At 44.8% G+C, this 21,349-nt stretch overlaps 1 protein-coding gene and 1 pseudogene across 2 annotated transcripts in view; one reads left to right on the top strand and one right to left on the bottom strand.

The window, feature by feature from the left end:
• The window catches only part of ABCA1 (ATP binding cassette subfamily A member 1), a 128,961-nt gene that overhangs the window by 67,727 nt on the left and 39,885 nt on the right, over positions 1–21,349 (bottom strand). For both annotated transcript variants that reach the window (XM_063081514.1, XM_063081515.1), the window contains 2 exons: positions 3,893–4,014; positions 1,648–1,824 (listed from right to left, as the gene is read on the bottom strand). In XM_063081514.1, coding sequence (XP_062937584.1) covers positions 1,648–1,824; positions 3,893–4,014 — 299 coding nt within the window. The remainder of the gene's footprint in view (positions 1–1,647; positions 1,825–3,892; positions 4,015–21,349) is intronic.
• LOC134366112 (large ribosomal subunit protein eL20-like) lies at positions 9,959–20,059 on the top strand (annotated as a pseudogene).

Below are 21,349 nucleotides of genomic sequence, written 5' to 3'. Positions count from 1 at the left end.
TGGGAATGTTTTTGTAATAACCTTTCATACCGTTTGTAATAACCTTTGACTCTCTGGATCTCACAACACAAAAAGTGCCAACAGGCTGCGAATGTCTGCCCAAATGAGCTTATCTAACTATTTTAGGCAGGTTACTTAGGGCTGCAAACATCTCAATATGGAAATATATCTTACTTGAAATTATAATACGTTAATATTAACCGATAGAATCACACACCACTGAAGAAAGCACTCAGTATTTTTTTTCAGAAAAACTGGAACAGAATGTACTACTTCTGGAATAAAACATAAGCAGATCTTAAGCTTTAGGCCTAAGCCCTTCACACTGACCAACGTGGGTGCCCACCACAGAGCAACCCAGGAGCTCCCCCACGCACAGTTTTACCACCACCTTTGCCTCAGGCAGCAGCCACAGCATCACAGAGTCAAGCAGGACACAAGAAGTTCTTGGTGGTCAGTCAAGAGCATAAACCCTGAGATATGTTTCTAAAGTCACATCCTAGGGAATGTTCTAGGCACAGGGTCCAGAAAGAGAACATTTTTAGTACCCCCTGGGAGGACCCAACTCTCTATAAAGAAATCATGCTGCACAAACTCTGAGACAATCACAATTTCATTTTACTATAATGAGAATTATCTCTTTCCAGGTGCATCCTTCCTCCAGGGCTCTTCCCTGGTTTTAAGAGAACTACTGACAAATCAGAGCACTATCTGGTGAGTAGGAAACCAGAAGGCTGGATGTTAAATGATGCTGTTGGAGGAGCATTTCACCAAAGCGCTCTGAAAACCCAGAGATAAATATTTGTTCTGGGACTATATACAACACACCCCAATGACCAAAATGCTCAGGGTCACCTGTATTCTTAAGAATGTGTATTCTCATGGAGTGTTTCTATGAACTATTGATTCTCTGGCTGATCAAACTTTCCTGGGATATTTTTTCCTTTGAATGCAATTTTGTTATTCATTAAACTAATTATTAGGTGCAGTCCCATTCAATTCCAGAGTTTTCCTACTGTGACAGCCCACCATATCTCCTTTCTGATGGGCTTTTATTTTTTATTATTATTATTATTTTTTGTCTTTTTCGTATCCGGTAAGGGGATCGCAACCCTTGGTGTGGTGTCGCCTGCACCGTGCTCAGCCAGCGAGCGCACCGGCCATTCCTATATAGGATCCCAACCCGCAGCGGGAGCGTCGCCGCGCTCCCAGCGCCGCACTCTCCCGAGTGCGCCACAGGGTCAGACCTCTGATGGGCTTTTAAACATTAATAGATTTCCATCTACCCATCGATGGTTTTGAGACATTTTTTTTTTTTTAAATCTGGGAAATCTTTCTTCAAATGAACTCTTACTTAGAATTGTAATATCGAAAACATGAAAAAGCAGGTCTTCTCTGATTGACACAGGCACAAGTGACCTTGGGCTTGGATTCAACCACACCCAGCTCATTCTTCCCCCCATTCACCCCTTGGGAGATGCCCCAAAAGTTTGGAAGAACACTTAGAATACCACTGGGCTAAATTATACTACAGACTCCCAGCCAGCCCCTATGTTTCTACAAAAACAGGCCATGTTGTTCAAGGAAAAAGTTCAAATTCCAAAAACATTCATGCTTGAAGGTTCTCCACAGAGCATGTCTACTCACCACGACTGGCTTCAGGATGTCCATGTTGGAACGAAGTACCCCCTCAGCTGCATCCAGTTTCTCCCTTGCTAGTCCACAAAGCTCGGAAACTTCTTGGTCACCAAATTGAATCAGCTCTTCTAATTTTGATCCATTGCACAGATTGATCAAATGTAACTGGTAGCCTTGCAAAAATACCTGGAAGCATTTCATGCAAAGAGAGACAAGCAAAACAGGATTACAAAGATGAAAGCTGGGTCCTTGAAGCCTTTTGGATAGCTTCACATGGGCACCACAGCTTTGAAGATCTTCAAATGGGCACCATTGCAATAGTCTAATGCATTGGGTCTTCTATTCAACTTCAGAATGTATCAAGAGACAATGTGATGGGACATTTCAAACCTGCATGTTGTGTTTGACTCTGTATTTCCCACGCTCTTGTTCCTCTTGCAAAGGAAAATCCAGAGTAGCAAAACTCCTTTTCACAATAGTGGGACACATGATTCAGCGAATAGGAATCCAGAGTCTAAACTCCCAGAACCACTTTTATTAGAGGGAAAACATCCTCAGTATTTTGGAATTTATGATCTCTTAAACTGGAATTGGGCTGAATTAAGAGGGGAAAAGCATTTATACTATTTATCGGTAGGTACAGATATTTAACTGAAGCACAGAACTATCTTCAAGCAATTTCAGAATTTGGAATTCTTCATTTTACCTACCGCAAGCAGTGTGCTGGTAAGCCAGGCTTCTTATCTCCTTGATGGGCCAATTCTAAGTCATTCTTATCTACTCATTATGGCTAACCCACCAGAGAGCCTCGCCTTAGTCATACTTTGTTTACTTAGTCTTTCTGAGCATAAATAAACTGTGCTGCTTCATCCTGTATTTGGTCCTTACTGCCCAATACACAGCAAGCTTCACAAAAAGAAGAGTGTTTATCGTGCTCACTTTGCATCCATAGTGCTGGAACACTCTAGACAATAAATATTTGTCAAATAAATAAATGATGTGGACTCTTTATTACACCATTACTAACTCCCCTGTTAGTTTAAATTAGTGCAGCCTAACCTGTTTGTAGAACAACCTAATGTGAGTGATGGACCAAAAGCCCCCAAAACCCACGCCACTTCTAAACACTAAAGAGCATTTGGCCTGCCATGGTTTTCATTAAATTTTCACCTACTGCCAGATACTCAGGCACACTTCAGTTTCACCACTTTCTTTACATAGTCCTTGCTGCCAGGCTGTCAGCCCACCTTTCGTGTCTGTGTTTAAGAACTCTAACAACACACAGACTCCACCACGCAAGGACCACCTCTCTGCTTAGGATGCCCCTTATTTTAAACTGATCAGATGTGACAGATATAAAATTGGCAGGGGGCAATGGAAATTGTGCTAAATGCAACTACTTTCAAAAGGCTGCTGCCTTTGGCCCATCTCCCAACCACACAATTGGTAAACAGAAGGCATATTTTCCTAGTTTCATAAGGCCAAGCAGTAAGCACATTTTTCTAATTTTAATAATTCTAGATCTGAAGCAAAGACCTTATTTTCAAGCATAAACATTTCCACTACTTCTGCTTACTGTAAAGACAAGCTATTACACAGACATGAGACAGGGTGAGGAAGCAGTTCCCCTTTCCACCAGAGAAGAAACTCTAGAAGCATCTCTGAAAAATCGATAGTCATGCAGTCTGGGTCTGCTGCCCTCTGCACAGCAGCTGCGTGATCATTAATGATGCTAGAGGAAATTTCCTAAGAATCTAAGGTCAAAATTCTATATAAACACTAACCTTACTTCCTGACTTTTATAAATCAAAAAAATTCTCCTAATATATCTTTGTCTATCTTTAAAAGAAGCATCACGTTTTTAAAATCTTGTATCTTATATTTTATAGACAGAGCTGCTCCAGATCAATAATCCTCGACCCTGGTTATTGTCTCAGAACTGTAAAATTCTTTTAAAAAAAGTTTAATTCACCTTAACTAAAATGTGATCCTTTTAGGAGGAAGTCATCACAAATGCCAACTGACAGGCAGGAATCAATTGTATTTCAACCATCTGGCCCATGACACCAGGTTGCACACTCCACTCTCTGGCAATGCCAGCCTGAGCAGGGAAGTAAAAGTAGGTGAAGCTGAGCTGGGGCTAACTACCTCCTTCACCACTATTCGGGGACAGGGGTCTGCTCACTTCTGTCCCAGCACTGGAACAGTGTAACTGATGTCAGCCCCACAGAGGGAGCTGACGGCGGCAGCTTACCTTGTAGAGACTGACATCAGCCCTCAGCATTCTGTCCACAGTGGGCCTTGGGAGAGAGAGGTTGTGATACAGGAATTCAGAGAAGGTTTCATTGTCCACCAGGAAATCCTGAAGTTTAAAGCCTATCAAGAAATAATGTTTTATTTTCATTTAATAAGTAACTCCCCCCCCCAAAAAAAAAGTCAGCATAATGGGGCAGGGGGAGAAAAGTAAGGTAACATTGATTGCCTTGTTTCAAACTGATTGATGACCACAGGCTTCTGACTTAAGCACAAAGAGAAATGAATTAGGGGAGCTCCGCCCTATCAGGAGAGGCATGAGAAGATTGCTTTCTGATAACGTGTTGAGCCACACCCAGCGTATGCTCCTGGACCCCAACAGTGCGACAGTGCTGGCACACTCACCCACAGCCTGTCCTCGCTTTTCATGCAAACAGCCAAATCTGTGAAATGATCTCACCCATCCCACCTGAGATTTGAGACACTAGCCCTACCACTCCTGTCTCCCCAATGCCATCTCATGTAACTAAAATCAGAGATTTAAAGCCTTGTTCTCACAAGCTGCAGGGGCTGATCTCCTGTCACTGCAGAGCAACTTTGGTGTACATCAGAATCACCTGGAGGGCTTGTTAAACCACAGAATGCTGGATCCCACCTTCAGAGTTTGTGATTCAATGGGCCTGGGATGGGGCTGAAGAATCTGCATTTCTAACAAGCTCCAGAGGATGCTGATGCTGCTGGTCTGGAGACCACACAGTGAGACCAACTGGCAAGGTGTACTATGCTTATCAAAGTGCTCTCACAGACGAACATGGTCTCATTTTAATTCCAAACATAAAACGTGTGATACAGAACTCCAAAGCCCAGGTCTGCTATGCCTTAGGAAAATATGTATGCATGTATAAAAAAAATCAACCCTACTAAATGATTTGATTGCTAAATAATAAGCAAATAAGCCCTCTGGGTAAATTTAGAAAGGCTTCAATCCGGAGTAGTGAAACAGAAAAAGCACTAGTAGTCAGAAATCCAGAAACAGAGTCCCCAGAGTTGGAGGCTGTGTCTGGTGGTGTCCCTTGAGTATTTCATATTCTCTTTCTGAACCTGTTTCTTCATCTCCAAAACGAGAGGTTTCTTATCAGATGCTTGGTAAGGGCCCTCTGACTCTGAAATACTGTAGTTTTCCCTGCCTTATTTCATTTGGTTGCCCACCTCTTCTCCATCCACCCCACCCTCCTAATGACCTAACTTCTTCTTTGCAGTAAAGATAAAACCAACTCATCATGACCACAGGGCCAGGTAGTCATTATGTGCAGAACTGTGGCCCACAGTCCCAGGCACCTACCAACCTCTAGGGGGCAAACTTTGCAAACCCAAATCATTTACCTGAAGAGAAACAGGTTTGATCTGAAACTGGGACTAAAGGGTGAGCTTAACGAGGACAGGAGTTAATCCTGGGAGCTAAGAGAGTCATGCACAGAGATAAAGTAGCAGGAGGGCCCCCAAAGCCCAACGAGATCCTCATCAGTGCTGGGTGATCCAGGTATGTTCTGCTTTAAGCAAATGTCAGTAATACAGTTATAGAAAGCATAAATTAAACAAGATTCACATCTCTAGAGAAATGAATCTTCACTACACCTATTTGGCTAGCTCCTAGTTATTCCTTATGACACCTAGAAGCTGCTCCTAGGCCCAGTTAGTGTCCCTCCTCGGAATCGGTGCTCCTGAAAACTGCCACCTGCTTCGTGCTCCCCATCACATATGCCCCTGGACTGTTACCATCGGGCTCACTTCTGTAGCTGTCAAACTTCAGAGTACCTAAGATTCACGCAGGGAGTATGCTAACATGCCGTTTCTTGGGCCTGATCCCCAGAGACTCTGAAATAGTTCATCTAGAGTAGGGGGCCCAGGAATCTACATTTTAATAAGCATTCCTATACTTCTAATGCAAGGGGTCTAGGGACCACAAAATATTGTTTTTCTTGCATATTATCTCCACTAGACTGTGCTAAGGACACAGAACATGTATTTTATCTTAGCATCCCCAGTACCCAGATCAGGGCCTGGCACTGAAGGACAACTGAGTAATAAATACCGGGAGATGGAATTAGGGCCAAGAAGATTCCAGAAGTATCTGAGCAGCATCCCAGGAGGTTTCCTTTCAGCTGAGCAGGTTCAAGGAGAGCCTGGAATGTCAGGATGATTCCCAGGTCACACTCCAGGAGTAAAGAGGACCCCTAGTGACTAGTGGTGTCTTCCCAGGGACAGAAAGTGAAATCCAGGTGTCCTAGTACCCCATGGTAGGGGTAAACAGGAAGGAAGGCAGGCAAGCTGGTGGCTTCAGTTGAGGCCTCACATGAGACAGCAGACAATGGAAAAAGCACCACACCAGGAGTAAGAAACCCAGGTTCTGCATCCATTTATTTGCCAGGTTATTTCACCTACTTGTGCTTCCACTTCCTTACCTGTAAAATGAGAGGTCTAAAAAAGATCTCTGTGAACCTTGACAGAACAGACCAACCTATGAGCTAACCCTCATTGACCAGGTGGGCCACAACCTCTCCAAAGCAGAGCCAGGGCAACACACGACACTATGCCAAGGAACTTCAGAACAGCCCCCTGCTTCCCAAGCCCGGCGGCCGGAGGGTGGGAGGCTGACCCAGGCCTCACTTGCAATGCGTCCGGGTCATCTGCGACACACTCGAGACCAGCAAGTGTGCTCAGCGTGTTTTTAAGACTCTTCTGTTATGTCAACAGGCTCTGAGGATGAGAACAGCTGGATGTGATCAAACTCCGACCGCCTTTTAGTGAATTCCCTGGATGAGACACAAGAACCAGGAGGCTGATTAAACAGTCAACACCCTTGGCAGTGCCTGTGCATGGTGTGCTGGGATCGCTGGGTGGGAAGCAGCAGGGAGGGCCGAAGATCCCCAGCTAGAAAGAACTTGCCATCTGATCACACGGATGTCCACACATGCGGGCTTAGCCTCACATACCACACCGACGGCTGCAGCCCCTGTGCACGCAGGAACGCAATGCAGCGGAGCACTGGTTCTCAACTTTCGTTGCCTGTTAGAATCCCCCAGGAGCTTTACAAAACTCCCAAAGCCCAGGCCACACCCCAGAACAGCTTATCAGAACCACCAGGGCTAAGACCCAGGTATCAGAGTTTTAAAAACTTTGCAGGTGATTCCAGCCTAGTCTGAGAAATAATGGTGTGGAGGAGAGATCAGAGTTTAGAATCAGAAAAACCTGATCTTGATGGTGTACTCTGCTGTGAATGTGCTGTGTGACTGTGAGAAGTCACTTTGCCTTCCCCGAAGTCACTTTACCTTCCCCATGTTTTCTTACCTATGAAGTGAAGATAACAGTATCCACTTTTCAAAGACAGGAGGACTAGAGATATTCATACATAAAGCGTCAACAGTGAGCAACTGGCTCATGGCAGGTGCTCAATAAACAGTACTAATTTCATGATTGAAAAGGGTTTTTTTGACCCAGCTTTACCACTGTACAACAATGCAGTATATAGAGAAGATGAGGACACAGTCCCTGCCTTCAAGGAACTTTCAGAGCTATAGGGGAGATAAAGAGACAATTCAATTCAAGAAAGCAGGAGGAGGGATCAGAAAGCCAGAGGAAGACAGTGAACGGAAACATCTGCCCAAATGAGGGTTACCTGCAAGTGCTGCATGGGGAGAAATCAGGCTGGAACCAAGTTCTGGAAAAGGACAGAGAGCCAAAAGATTCCTAGAAGCTGTGGCTGGTGAGGAAAAGGTAAGACCTTTCATGACAGTAGAGACAAGGACATCCTATTGTCACAGCGCTATGCACATAGTAGGTTATCAACAAATGTTGGTGAATGAATAAATAAATGAACAAGCAGATAAAAAGGAAGAGAGGAGATCCCTCAAAACCTAAGATTTGGAGAACAGGAAGACAGAAGGAAGAGGAGGGGGTGTTGTGTGAGGACAGAGTAGGGTGGCTTTGTACCTGCTTGTCCCAGTCTTCTCCACTGTGTTGCTGGCAGGAAAATGGGGGAGAAGCCAAGCCTATCAAGAAAGCCAGTGGTCTGAAAGAGCCCCTCTCCTCTTACCCGGTGGTCGTTATGACTTGGTCCACGAGTCACACCCTCCAGGAAGCCTGCCCTGACCTTCTCACCCTCAAGCTGCTTTAGGTGGCCCTTTTCCGTGCCCTGACACCATCCTGATTCCCTCAAGTACCACATCAAGCTGCAGTTGTCCGTGTGTACATCTTTCTCCCAGGAGAACAGAGATGCCTTGAGGGCCAGGATTTGTAACTCCAAAGCCTGGCACAGAGGAGGCACTCAGTAAATGCTGGAGGAATGAATGAATGAACAAACACAAATGAGTGACTGAATTAATAAACTGATGTGATCTGGGAAACTGCCAATTGGGAAGAAGTAAATCCACCTTGCAGCGGTTAGGGACAAGATGGCGCGGGACATGAATGGAAGCAAGCCAGGTCAGGACGGCACTAGAGTTTCTCTAGGCCCGCTCGGCCGCAACAGCCCCGGTGAAGGCGAGAGTCAGGTGAGCAGCAGCCGGGAGCAGCGCAGGGAATGGAACAGAGGGAGGCTGCGACAATTAAATGACGAAATGGACATGACAATGGCATCTACCTCACAGGGCTGAGCTAGGAGCTAAATGAGAAAATGTACCTGCAGGCCCAGTATGATGCCTAGCACTGAGTGAGTTGCTCAGTAAAGGACAGCTAACATCATCATTTTCAGGAATCACTGACCCCATTAGCTCCATTGACAATTTAATCCGAAAGCATATTCGGAATAGATAAGAACACAGAAGTGACTTTGCCAACTAAGTTGATAGGTTGAGTTTGTGATCTAAAGTATGTACATGTGTGTATGTGCCTGTGTAGGTGTATATTATGTATGTGTCTGGCTGAGTTCTTGAATTGGACAGAATTATTGAATTCTTTCTCCTGATACTGCCTACAAGGTGAAGGAAAGGTTGAAGCTGACTGATTTGTCGATTCAGAACTATATAAAAGAATAGTTAAATCTACCATTTTACAAAGAATCTATGGAAGTGATCATATCTGCCAGTCACTACAAGGACAGACATAGGTAGAAGATGACCAGTAAGAAAGACCAGTCATTCCAAGCAAAACAGGGAGCACTTAGTGGTAAGGACAGTCACTTAGTCATTCAACCTTGGCCAAATTAGTTAACATGGACGTGAATTTTATTATCTGTAAAATCTGTGAGTTAAAGATCTCTGAGGTCTTCTCATCCATGATATTGAAAGGAGCACAGGGGTTAAAATGAAATCATCACTGGATACAGCATCAAAAGATCCGAATTCAAGTGCAGCTCCACTGTTTCCTAACTCCGTAACCATGAACCTTACTTTTCATTTTCTTAATCAGTTTCCTTAATCAGGCCTCAGTTTCCTTGGATGTAAAATGGGGCTAATAACATTCATAGGTTGTTGTGAAAACCAAAGATCAAGAATGGGTAGCTGGGAAGGTGTGACCACTGTCACAGAACACAGACATGAGGGAGCTGGGCCACTCACTAAATTAAATGTGAATCCCTACTGTCAGCAGGGAAGCCTAAAAGCCACTGTCCAGCAAAAGGCTAAGAGAGCTTTCCTACCACGGTCTCTTCAATATAGAGCAGGATACTTGATCTGCTGAGCTTGGCCTCCTTGGTTTTCCCTGGAGAAGCAGTGACCTACCCATTCCCAGGAGCTTTGCAGTGGGTACCGCGAGGTGGAGCAAAGGAAAGGAGAAAAAAAAAAAAAAAAATTCAAGATCTTGGAGTCAAAAAGTACAAAGGAGGTGAGAGGTGTGTTTGTGAGCCGAATCCTCAGTCTCTGGCCACTCATCTAGGCCAGGCCTCTCTGACCGAGCTAAGGAAAACCTGCCTCAGGCAGGCGAGGGGTGTGGCGGGAGAGGCCCTGCCCCTGGGGATGCTTTCGGGCCACTTAGTGTTCTGTCCCTTCACCTCTCTCCAGCCTGCCTGCCAGAGTGCAGGCCAGTCTCCACCTCGGAAGGAACGAGGAGAGAGGACGGAGGCTGAGGCAGGATGGGGAGGGGAGGGAAGCCTGAGCGTGAGCTGCGGCTGGGGTTACTCTCGGTCAGTGCCCTCCAGTCCCCAGCTCGGGTTTCAAGATCTCTGCAGTCTCTTTTGCTCAACATGCAAAGGAACCACAGCAGTCAGCTGCTTGAGACGTGGGTGGAGGAGCGAAATGAAGAAAAAGGAGAAGTGGAGAAAGAGATCATACGGTCAGCATCCAAGGCCCAGATACCCTTCTTAAATGGACCCCCTGGGGTGGGGCAGGGGTGGGAGGATCTCCCAGCCCTAGCCCTGTTAAATGGGAGATGGCTTGGGGTGGGGGAGGAGGGGGCTTGGGGGCCAATCTCTAAGTGCTTAGTCTTTACACAGCCTAAGCTTGTCCAGCCTCATAAACAAGACCTTGAGACGTTTCTCTGCTATAAAAAGGCTGGTAACAAACACACTCCCGGTGTCTTCTAGGGTATTTTTGTTGTTTTGGTTTGTTTTCCAATGCTAGGGCTCTACTTTCTTCTTCAAGGATAGCTGCTGCCTGCTTCTCTGAGATGGCTGAGCCCCCTCTGGGAAGACCCTGTGGTTGGGCTCAGGAGAAGAGGGTAAGGCAGGGTGGGGAGGCCGCTCCCTGGGGTGACTCCACAGGGCAGGAGAGAGGAGGCTAGGAGTGTGGGTGCACACAGCCTCAGGACCTCCCTGATGTCCATCCCAGCCTGGGCTTCTCAACCCAGGAAAAGTTTCCCTCTCTATAGTAAAGGCTTACTGAGGGATACCAAGACATACCCAAACCTGTTTTCCAGTTATGTGGCCTTGGAAAAGTCACTTAGGCTCTCTGAGCCTCCATTTTTTTTTGCAAATGGAGGTCTACCTTTCTAGGAGTGTGGGATAAGTAAACACTAATGATACTTAGTATGTTAAGCACCCGAATCCTGATTCACACACAGTGCAAGAGAAAACACAAGCTGAAAACTAAACATGTTCAAAAATAAACATTGATAAAGTCATGGATGACAATTATGTGAAGAGTTCCCAAGAAAAACCAGAATATTTAGGGTTATGCTTCCTGAACCCTTCCAGGCAGGCACCAGGGAAGCCAGGGTCTTCTCTTGAGACCAATGGGAGTACTATAACCTTAGGAATCACATATTCCTTAAAGTATTTTGCATGTAATGTGAACTTGCATTAGTTCAACAAACTTCTAAATAGCTACTATACCCAAAATACTAGTGCTATGGTTCAAAAGAGCAATGCTTTTCTTGGTGCTCCTTGAAGGCAGGAGCCTATAAAAAGAGCAGTTGTACAAAGACGCACTCCCAGCCCTGGCCTTCCAAGAGGTAACGGGTGGAGGGTCAGGTAAGCAGCGTGCAGAGCCTCCAACCCTCTCTGCCACTCCAGAATCAGTCATCACTGAAATCAAGGGAGAGTGACAGATCGCTCATCTTTCCCCAAATTCACCTGCTAAGGCAATAACACACCTGCTATGATTTGAATGTTTTGGTCCTCCAGCCCCCTACAAATTCATAGATGGAAACTTATTCCTCAATGTGATAGGGTTAAGAGGTGGGGCCTTTAAGAGATGATTAAGGCCCTTATTCAAGGGCTTGAAGGAGTGGGTTTGTTCTCTTCCATCTGTTCAACCACGTGAGGATGTGAGGACACAGAGTTCATCCCCTCCAGAGGATGCTGCAATAAGGCACCATCTCAGAAGCAGAGAGCAGCCCTCACCAGACCCAATCCTGCCAGCACCTTGATCTCAGACTTCCCAGCCTCTGGAATGGTAAATAAATTTCTACTGTGTATAAAGTACCCAGTCTCACGTATTTTGTTATAGCAGCGTGAAAGGACTAAGACAACACTCCTGTCTTACCGAGAAGAGGAACAGTGGGAGAGGTTGCTGGAAGCTCTGGAATGAGGACTGAAATCAGCTGATAAGAACCTGAATGGTAGCCAGGCCCCCAAAGAACCAGTGAAGACTATGGCCCCAGAAGAAAAGGGTGACCTGGTTACACTAGCCAGAGGGTGGTGGGTACAGTCAGGCTGGCTTTGGCAGCCCAGAAGGAAATGAAAGGTAATAGTAAGGAGGTAACATTGGCCCGTATGAATTCTGGAAAGAGAGGAAGAAACACAGAGCCAACATCAGAAAAAGCAAGAAAATGGCTGAGAAAAGAAATCTGTGTAGAAAACCCTTTGTGAAGACCAGCGAGACAGAAAGATCGGGGAGGAGACCAGACCACAAAAGGAGCCAAGAGATGGTAAGAGGTCAGAAGTCTGCAGAAATGCAGAATCCGGGAAGAGGAAAGAGAAAAAGAGCTGGAGAGAAGGAAAAGAGAGTTTGAGGCATTCAGTTCTCAGTGATGAGCTGGCCTCTGACTGAAAATGGGACCAAACACTCCAAACACAACACCACACGGGGCCAGAATCAGCCTGCAGGGCCCTGACAAGTTTGGGAAACAAAGAGAAGGAATGGAAGATGAGTTTATAAGTTGGGGACTGAGACGGGATTCTTTCAAGGGCTACTAAGAAAGAATTGTTAATATACATAATGTATAAATAGCATCATTTTTTCTAACTTTTAAAATTAATGGTATCTATTAAGGGACATGGTAGTGCTTTGTGAGAAGAGAAAAGTGATTCATATATTTACCAAGCATCCGACACATTATATGTATTATTTTACAGAATCTCTAAAACAAGCTTACAGGAAAGGTATTATTCACATTTTTCAAATGAGGAAACAGACTCAGTTAATATCTTGCTCAAGGTCAAAGAAGAAGCAAGTGGTAAATTTGAACCCAAGTAGCTTGGACTACAAAGCTTTGGCTCTTTCCACTATATCAGCAATTAAATGATTGGTTTTACTTTATAAAAATGCTTCATCATGATTTTTGGCATCAAAAACTGGTGATGCCACCTGTGCTTCCTGGTATTGGAAAGAAACATGGCAGGATGGGGTGGTGGAAAGATGCTGAGGCTTGGAGTCAGATAGAACTGGATTCAATTCACAAGTTTACTCTATGACCTTGGGCAACAGACATTACCCTTTCGAACCTCAGTCTCCTCATCTGTAAAATGGGAATAATGATACTAACCTGCTAGTGCTATTTTAAGCCTTGAATGTAATACAAGTTAAGTATCCTTCATCCGAAATGCCTGGGACCAGAAGTGTTTCAGATTTTGGAATATTTGCAGGATACCTATGGGTCGAGCATCCCTAATGTGAAAATCCGAAATCTGAAATGCTCCTATGAGCATTTCCTTTGAGCATCATGTTGGTACTCAAAAAGTTTCAAACTTCATATTTTAGATTTTCATACTAGGGATGTTCAACCTGTAATATATTAAAAATGTAAAATGGCATCATTTACCTATTGTAACTTAGTCTGTTCGGCAAAGTGTTATTCTGAGATTGCCTCTTTGTGCCTCAATGCAATGGTGATTAGAGGGCCAGAAATCTTTCAGTGAGAAACATGTTAGATTCCACTTTTTGCCACCCACAGAGTAAATAAATCTCATACTGGAAAAGCAGGAGACATGCAACACAATCCACAACATTTTAAAGGCCGTCTGATGTCTGTGGGGTACATGCTGTTCTGTAATTAAATGCAATTGTGTTTTCTCTTCTTGCCTGGGTAAAGCTGACCTTTGATTTGATTTAGTTCAAGCAATATTTCAACACTGCAGTGAAAGCACAGCACCCCCGATTACAGCCCAGCTGGGACCAGGCCCGTGCCCTGGATAGAAACCAACGGCCTCGGCTCTGGGATGCAGCCTGGCTTTGACAGGTCTGGAAAAACTTTCTCATGGGAGGTGGAAGCCTTCAAAATATGAAACTCCAAGGCCCCAAATCAAAACTTTGGCAAGTGTGCACAGAATGCGAATTACAATCACTCAAAGATTTCAAGGAATTTCCAATTTGATGACACAATGTTGACACATATGTCATCAGATCTCCCAACAAGATGACACACTGGAGGCCACAAGGACAGAAAACAAAGTTTGGGGCTGCAACCTTAACTTCAGCAGCTACACGAATGGGATGAGGGAGTTCAGCCGGGAAAGGAGAAGCAGCTGTGAGTCACAGATGTTCTCTATGGACCAGCCTTGGGAAACATTCCACCAGTGCTCGTTACACGTGAAGCCGGGAAGGGGAGGAAATCTGGCATTTCTTGTAGAAGCCCTCATCTCCTTTCTCAGCCTAGCCCATCCAAGCCCAGTGTCCAGAGATCTTGAGAAGTTTCTGGCTGTCCAGAGCTGCTCTGTTTAGTATGTAACAACAACAGAGTATGAAAGACTGGAGTTCTAGTGCTATTACTGCCCCTTTTCAGCTGTTCTTTCTTAGGAAAGTTACTTAGCCTCTCTGAACGTCAGCTTTTTCATGTGCATAAAAAAATACATGATGGTTGTGAAAATGCAGTGATCTGAAACACAAGTCTGGTGCTTATCATGTGCCAGGCAAGTGATTTACACTTATTAGTTCACTTCTTCACCACAAACTTCCTGAGAGGGGTTCTATGTTATCCTATTTTGGGGAAACTGAGGCACCGAAATATTGTGGAATTATCCAAGGTTACACAGCTGATAAGCAGCGGAACCAGGATTTGAAACCAGACAGTCTGGCTACTGAGTCTGTTCTCTTTAACACTGAATTGTACTGCCCAGGGGAGATTTACAAGACGTTAATTCTACACCACCTTCCCTCAACTCCCTGCCACGGCCAACTACCTTGCCATGTCATCAAAGCCACCCTGCTGCTGTGAGTTCTCAGTATTACCAGTACATGTGACAGCCAGAAAGGTATGACCCTTTTCCGTAAGTCCAGCAAAACCCTTAGGACTAATTTCACAAAATCTTGGTCACAAGCCACATCAGAAAGGACAAACAAACCAGACGTGTACCATGAATATATGGAAAAGGGCAGCCATGTCATCAATTCAACACACAAATCTAGCTGAAGGGATAGGGAAACTCAAGACCTGAGCCAGCATGGTGGGAGCAGGAAGCTCTGCCCTGGATCTCTCCTCCGTCCTTTCCTTTTCCAGCCCCTGACCTCAACAATGTAGGATGCTCTCCAAAGGGACATCTCCAGCCCAGTGGCAAAATGCCCAAAGTTTTTCCTTGTTCTTTCCTGGCAAGGTTCTCCTAAGCTTCAGAGGGCTCTACATCATGGAGAGAAGGCATTTCGGAAGCCCCTGAATTAGGGGCTGTGGTAGCCAGCTGTAGCCCTGGTCCTCACTGGGAGAAGCTGAGATAAGGTACCCCAGGCCATGGCAAAGAGCCATGTGGGTTGTGCATGACCCAGCTCTAAAGAGCACAATTCTCATGGGGAGTGCCATTCACATGGACCGTGGTATACACATACCCCCAGAAATGTGTAACTTGCCAGCCCTGGGTATAGCTTACAAGCCATTCCTCCGCTGTCCCACCTACCTATCCAGGCTGAATTCAGCAAGTCCAGAAAATGATCTTCTGCACTCCCACAGACCACCCACTAGGCTGTGTAGTTAAAAGATGTCAGTGTGGCTATAACTTGAGACGGGGCCAGAGACCAGGAGAGCTAAGGTCTTGCCAAGTCTCATGCACAGGGAAGACTGGCTATCTGGCATCCAGTCACACCACAGAACCCATAGCCCTGTCCATACCATTTGGGTCATGCCACAGCTGAATAATATGGAGAACTTCCACAGGACCCCCACAAGCCTAGGAATTGTCCCCGGACTGGCATAAGCAATAGCAAGGCTGAGGGCAAAGCCATGGGGGATGGCGCAAGGTACAAGAGCTGGCTAATTGTGGAAATGGAGCTCATGGGGGAGCCTGGGAACTGCTTAGAGGGCATATGAGGATGGCCCGCCCCAGCCCCAGCATATTCACTTCCCAACTTCCAGCCAGGTAGGAAGCCCTGCCCGCTGCATAGAGGTACCCTCTCAAGAAGGGCCAGTGTCCTTGGTGCCACCTGGAGTTGAAAGAGAGTCTGTAGTCAAGATTCCAGGATTTGGGAGAGGAGCAGGTACTGGAATGAAGTGGATGTCTGAGCAGAAATGTCCAGCAGGAGCAGGCTAGTACACCTATTGGGTGTCACTAAGCAATGCATTCTAAGTGGCTGAAAAGGAAATAAGCCCTGAAGACAAAGAGCACAGCAAAGGGACACCTCCTTCTCCAGCCCAGTCCTGATGCTGACAGCACCAACTCCCTCAGGGAGGCCTTAGCTCAGGCCAGTCTACTGGTCACCCCACCTGAAAATGCCAGCTTCAGGAAATGGGGGGCCCAGAGAGGGAGGTGGCCTGGCGTGGTGAGTGAGGCCAAAGGGCAAGGCGATGAAGGATGCTGAGGAGGGCGGCAGTTCCTCCTGCCCCCAGCGCTCTGGCAGGAGCAGATGCATGTTTGTGAGGACTGGCACTGACACAATGGGGGGGCAGGGGTTCTCTTTAAGAAAAAGAATACTTTTAAAAATCTTACTTTTGCAAACTTTACAAAAACATATCCCTGTGTAAATACTGCTAAGACCCCCCTTAGAGGACCTTGAGAGGGGGCCACGAAAGTGAAATTGTTTTAGCTTCCCCATACATCCACTTCAGGCCTCTGGGTTCATGGCAGCACCTCCAGTGAATTCTGGAAGGTAAACTTTGTGGAAGAAAAGAGCCAAGTTTGTTTTAAGAACTTTTGTCATTATGATTAATTTTGAGCCCTGCTGACCTGGGTTCACAAAGAGAATCAAGTCTACAATTACATGCACTTTTCAAAGCACTTCTACTTGACCCGTAACAATACTCTGTGAGGGAGAAAGGGTAGGTATTTATTTTCTCTCACCTTCATTCGACAGAGATTCACTGATTGTTCACCGTGTGCCTTCTACTGTGCTGATGCCTGAAACAGAGCCATGAACAAGGCCCGCAAGCGGCCACAAGTCCTGCCCGCAAGTGGCCACAGCCTAGTGGACAGCCCGCACCCTGGGGCAGTGCTGGCGGATCCCCATCCAAGTACTGACCGAGTTTCCAAGTGGAAGCACTTTTCAGGTTGTTTTGCCAAAGTCAATTTTGAGGCAAGGGACCTTGAGGCCCAGAGAGGTTAAACAAATTTGGCAAAGACCAAACAGTCAGCCAGGAACAGAAAGGAAAGGAAAGCAACTCAGATTTACTGTGTTTCAACCACGTGATATGAGCTGTCTATCAGTCATCTGCAGATATCATCTGATGTAACGCTCAACGAACCTCGGGGCAGCTAACCTCTGTATTTCAGGTAAACTGAGCAACGGAAAGAATCAAAATTTGCCCAAGGTTCACACTTAATGAGAGATAATGTCTGAATTTGTTCCCAAAATGAATCTTCATACAAAGCCCAAAACCCTCACTCATATATCAGTGTTTTACAAACTACTCTCATAAGTTTTACCATAGTCACATAAAATATTTTCTTCAAATTAACTTTATTTTTTCCTACTTAACATCTTCCTAAGCAATAATATCCATGAAACTGCAATTTGATATGGGTTAAAATTAAAAGTTGCCATCTGCATACTGCCTGAAATCATCTGCTATCACACAAAACTCACTCGGAGAAACACTCATCTTTGCCAGTCTCTATCTCAGAGAGACAGAAAATAGACATGTCATTTTTTCTAGGTTTCTGAAAACTTGTGCAGTTTTTATATTTCCTTTGAGTTGCAGTCATGATAGGCACATAAGAAGAATGAATGCTCCTCACGCTGACTCCCAAACGTGAATTCAGCTAGCACTCACCCTGTGTGGTTGCGCTCTGGTTTAGCAAGAAAACAATAAAATGTCCAAAAATTCCAGATGTGAGACAAGTGGGTGAGGCACTTCTGTAAACCTTCCTCCTTGGATTTCTTATTAGGATCATTTCAAAGATAATTAGAAGATTTGTCTATGACTTAATTCCTAAAACTGGAGGACTTTGCAGTTGGAAGATTATTAAAACAGCACAAGATAACACTGTAGGAAGAGAGGTGCGCAGAGCAGTGGGGTTTAACTGTGTCCCACGCCCAGGATACTTCTCCTGTGGTTGTGCAAACTTGGAAAAGTCACTTTCCCCTTCTGGGTCAGATTCTTCTCTAGAATAGAAGTTCCATATGGGCAGGGGCCATATATGTTTTGTATACTGTTGTGTCTCAGTACCTAGAACAGTGGTTGGCACATATAAGGTATTCAATAAATATTGGTTGAATGATTGAACCAACCAACCCATTTATTTATAAATGAGCTAAGTGGTCTCTAAGGTCTCTTCCAAAAAGTGAAAATAAAATGATGCTCTAACTCAGGAAACTATGAGACTAGAAGAAAGTATGTGAGTAGAGACCTCCATATCCACAAATTATCTATGGACAGTCCAGTGGATTTAGCAGATGCAAGTTGAAGGAAAGAACAAAATAAATCCTCCAACTGGATCACCCAAAGCAAGAGCCAGTAGCCCAGCAATGGTGACAACATAGGCTGGCAGATCTGTAAGATCCTAAGTGGTGATGTCCAAAGGAGTTGCCAAGTTTCCAGGGAACTGACCCAAGCCACAAGCTCTGGTCCCACAGTTATCAATGACTTGGATGAGATCAAAGAGAATTATTTATCAAATTCCTAGATGACAGGAAAGAAACAGCAGATATAAAACGTGGCAAAATCAGAATCTAAAATGGTTTGGGTAAGATGAGATGGCACAGGGAATCTAAAAATGTAAAATGGAAAAGAGATATTTTCCCTTTACTTCAAAAAGCCAATGGCGCAACTGAGCAATGGAGAACAAATAACTTGCAATTCTGTACATTTAGAAGAATCTAAAAGTTTGGGTGACTGCACATGGAATATGAGTCAACAGGGTGACGTGAATGCCAAAAAGCCTAATGCAATCTGATTACATTAACAGAAATATAGCGCTCAGAGCAAAGGAGGCAAAAGTTCCCTTTTTCTCTGTGCTGGAATATTTTTGTAATTTCTGATAAACTTCAAGGACACAGACACACCGAAACACAACAAGAGAAGAGGCAGAAATCAGGAGGAAAACATTCCATTAGAGGAATGGAGGACATTTAGCCTAGAAAAATCAAAGACTTTGGGAAGAGAGGGAAAAAACACTAACGCTGTCTTCAAATACTTCAAGGGAAATAGAGTTAGACTCATTTTCCAGAAGGCATGGCATGGTAATGAATATTTTCTGACAATAAAAGCTGCCAACACCTTGAACTACCTTGTGAGAGAAAAGTCTCAACCTCGGGAAGTGGGTGTGTGGCAAAGAAGGTGAAGGAGGACAGAGCCCTGGGCCAGACTGACTCCAAGAATCCTTCCATCCCTGGGAGAGTCAGTACAAGAGGACCAAGCCCATCATGCTGGCAGTGGGCTATCAGTGCCGATAAACCCAGGTCTTGAAGTAAGAATCCACAGTGACATACCCCAGCCTCGCATTCTCTCTGAAATCTACAGAGTGCTGCTGAAAAATCAGCAAAAAGTTATTGATTTCCTCTAGGAAGAAGTAGTGTTTCTGTGCATTTCCCTCTAGGCTGAAGCCTGGTATTGTGTTGCAAGACAAGCAAAGAAAGATGCAAGGAATTTAAGAAATAGCTCTAGGGCAGGAGGGAGTGCCGTGAAGGCCTTGGACACACAGCAAGAGTACAAGGTAGTGGGGCCTGCTTACCCCAAAGTGCTGCACATCGCCCCTCTCCCACATACTAATTTTTCCACCTAATCATGTCGTCACCAAGCCCCACTTCTGGTACTTTGAATCTCAGCTAAAGAAGGTGAAGAAGTCTTCGGGGGAAATTGTCCACCATGAACAGGTGTCCAAGAAGTCTCCCCTGTGGGTGAAGAACTTTAACGTCTGGCTGGACTATGACTCCCACAGTGGCACCCACCACATGAACTAGGAATACCAGGACCTGACCACTGTGAGCACTGTCATGCAGTGCTGCTGAGACATGGGCAGCCAGCACCAGACCCGGGCCCACTCCATCCAGATCATGAAGATGGAGAAGATCATGAACATCAAGTGCCACCAGCCCACAGTCAAGCAGTTCCGCAACTTCAAGATCAAGTTCCTTCTGTCCCACCAAGGGAGGAGGGGGTCCTGCATCACCAGCATGAGCCACATTTCACCATCGAGAGGCCCAACACCACTTTCTGAGGTGCATGACCCTCTCACCCAGGGTCTGCCAAAATAAACTCCTTGTGAACACACACACACACACAGATGCAAACAACCCAAATGTGCATCAACAGATGAATAGATAAGCAAATTGTGATAAACCCATACAATAGAATATTACTCAGCTATTAAAAGGAACTAACACGTGCAACAGCATCAGTGATCTCAAAATCAGTACTGAGCAAAAGAAGCTAGACTGAAAAAAAAGAGTATATACTGTATAAGACTCATATGAAATTCCAGAAAGGAAAATCTACAGTTCACCAGATTAATGGTTTCCTAAAACTTGGGGTGTGGGTCAGGCAGCATGGACTTCAAAAGGTGCAAGGGAACATTCTAAAGTGATGAAAATGTGCTATTTCTTGATTGTGGTTGTAGCATGTTTATGGTCACCTGTTAAAATTCTTTGAACCATAACTTAAACTGGGTGCATTTTACTTCATATAAATTATGCCTCAATATTTTTTTTTTTAAGTTGCACATAGTAGTTAAGGGCACATACCCTGAGCCCTTTGGCCTGGCTTGGAAACCCAGTTCCAACTTTCATTAAGCTGTGTGACCTTGACCACGTTACGTATCCTCCCTTTGCCTGTTTCATCACTGGTAGCATCAGGATAATAACAATAGTACCTGCCTCATAGGGTTGTTGTAAGCATGAAATGAATTAATATAAATAAAGCCCTTAGATCAGATAGCAAGTATTAGTATTTTTACTGGTGATTTAGCTGGTCAAGTAGCCATTCATAGGCACAAATATTTGAAAATGGACTACTCTCTCCTTTTTTCATGGTTTTCATCTCTAGTTTCTAGCTCAGGGTTATACAAAGGGTGGATACTTAATACATACTTGTTTAGTGCATGAACTATTTATTTAATGAATAAACACTTATTCAACATATTGCATAAAACTATACCTAGTGATGGAGTTTCTATCTGGGATGAGGGAAAAGTTTCTAATGTAGTGGTGATGGCTGCACCACATTGGGAATGCTACTAATGCCAGTGAGTTGTATACTTTAAATAGCTAAAATGGCATATTTTATGTTATATATATTTTTAACCACAGTAAAATAAAAAGTCCATAAATCAAAGTCAGAGAAGCCCTTCTCTCCTCAGAGCTGTGCTTCACTTCCTCACCCCAACTTATGTCTCCAGTTGCTCAAAGCAGAAGAACAGTTGTGTTTCTAATGCAGCCTGCACAGAGATCTGAAACTCCACTTGACAACTCGCCCCCATCATCCAGTCCGTTTCAACAGCAGAAGAACAAGG

This window comes from Cynocephalus volans, chromosome 17 (assembly GCF_027409185.1).
Source record: "Cynocephalus volans isolate mCynVol1 chromosome 17, mCynVol1.pri, whole genome shotgun sequence".
NCBI lineage: Eukaryota > Metazoa > Chordata > Mammalia > Dermoptera > Cynocephalidae > Cynocephalus > Cynocephalus volans.
The sequence above is the reverse complement of the archived record's forward strand: the minus strand, read 5'-3'. Positions and strand labels throughout refer to the sequence as shown.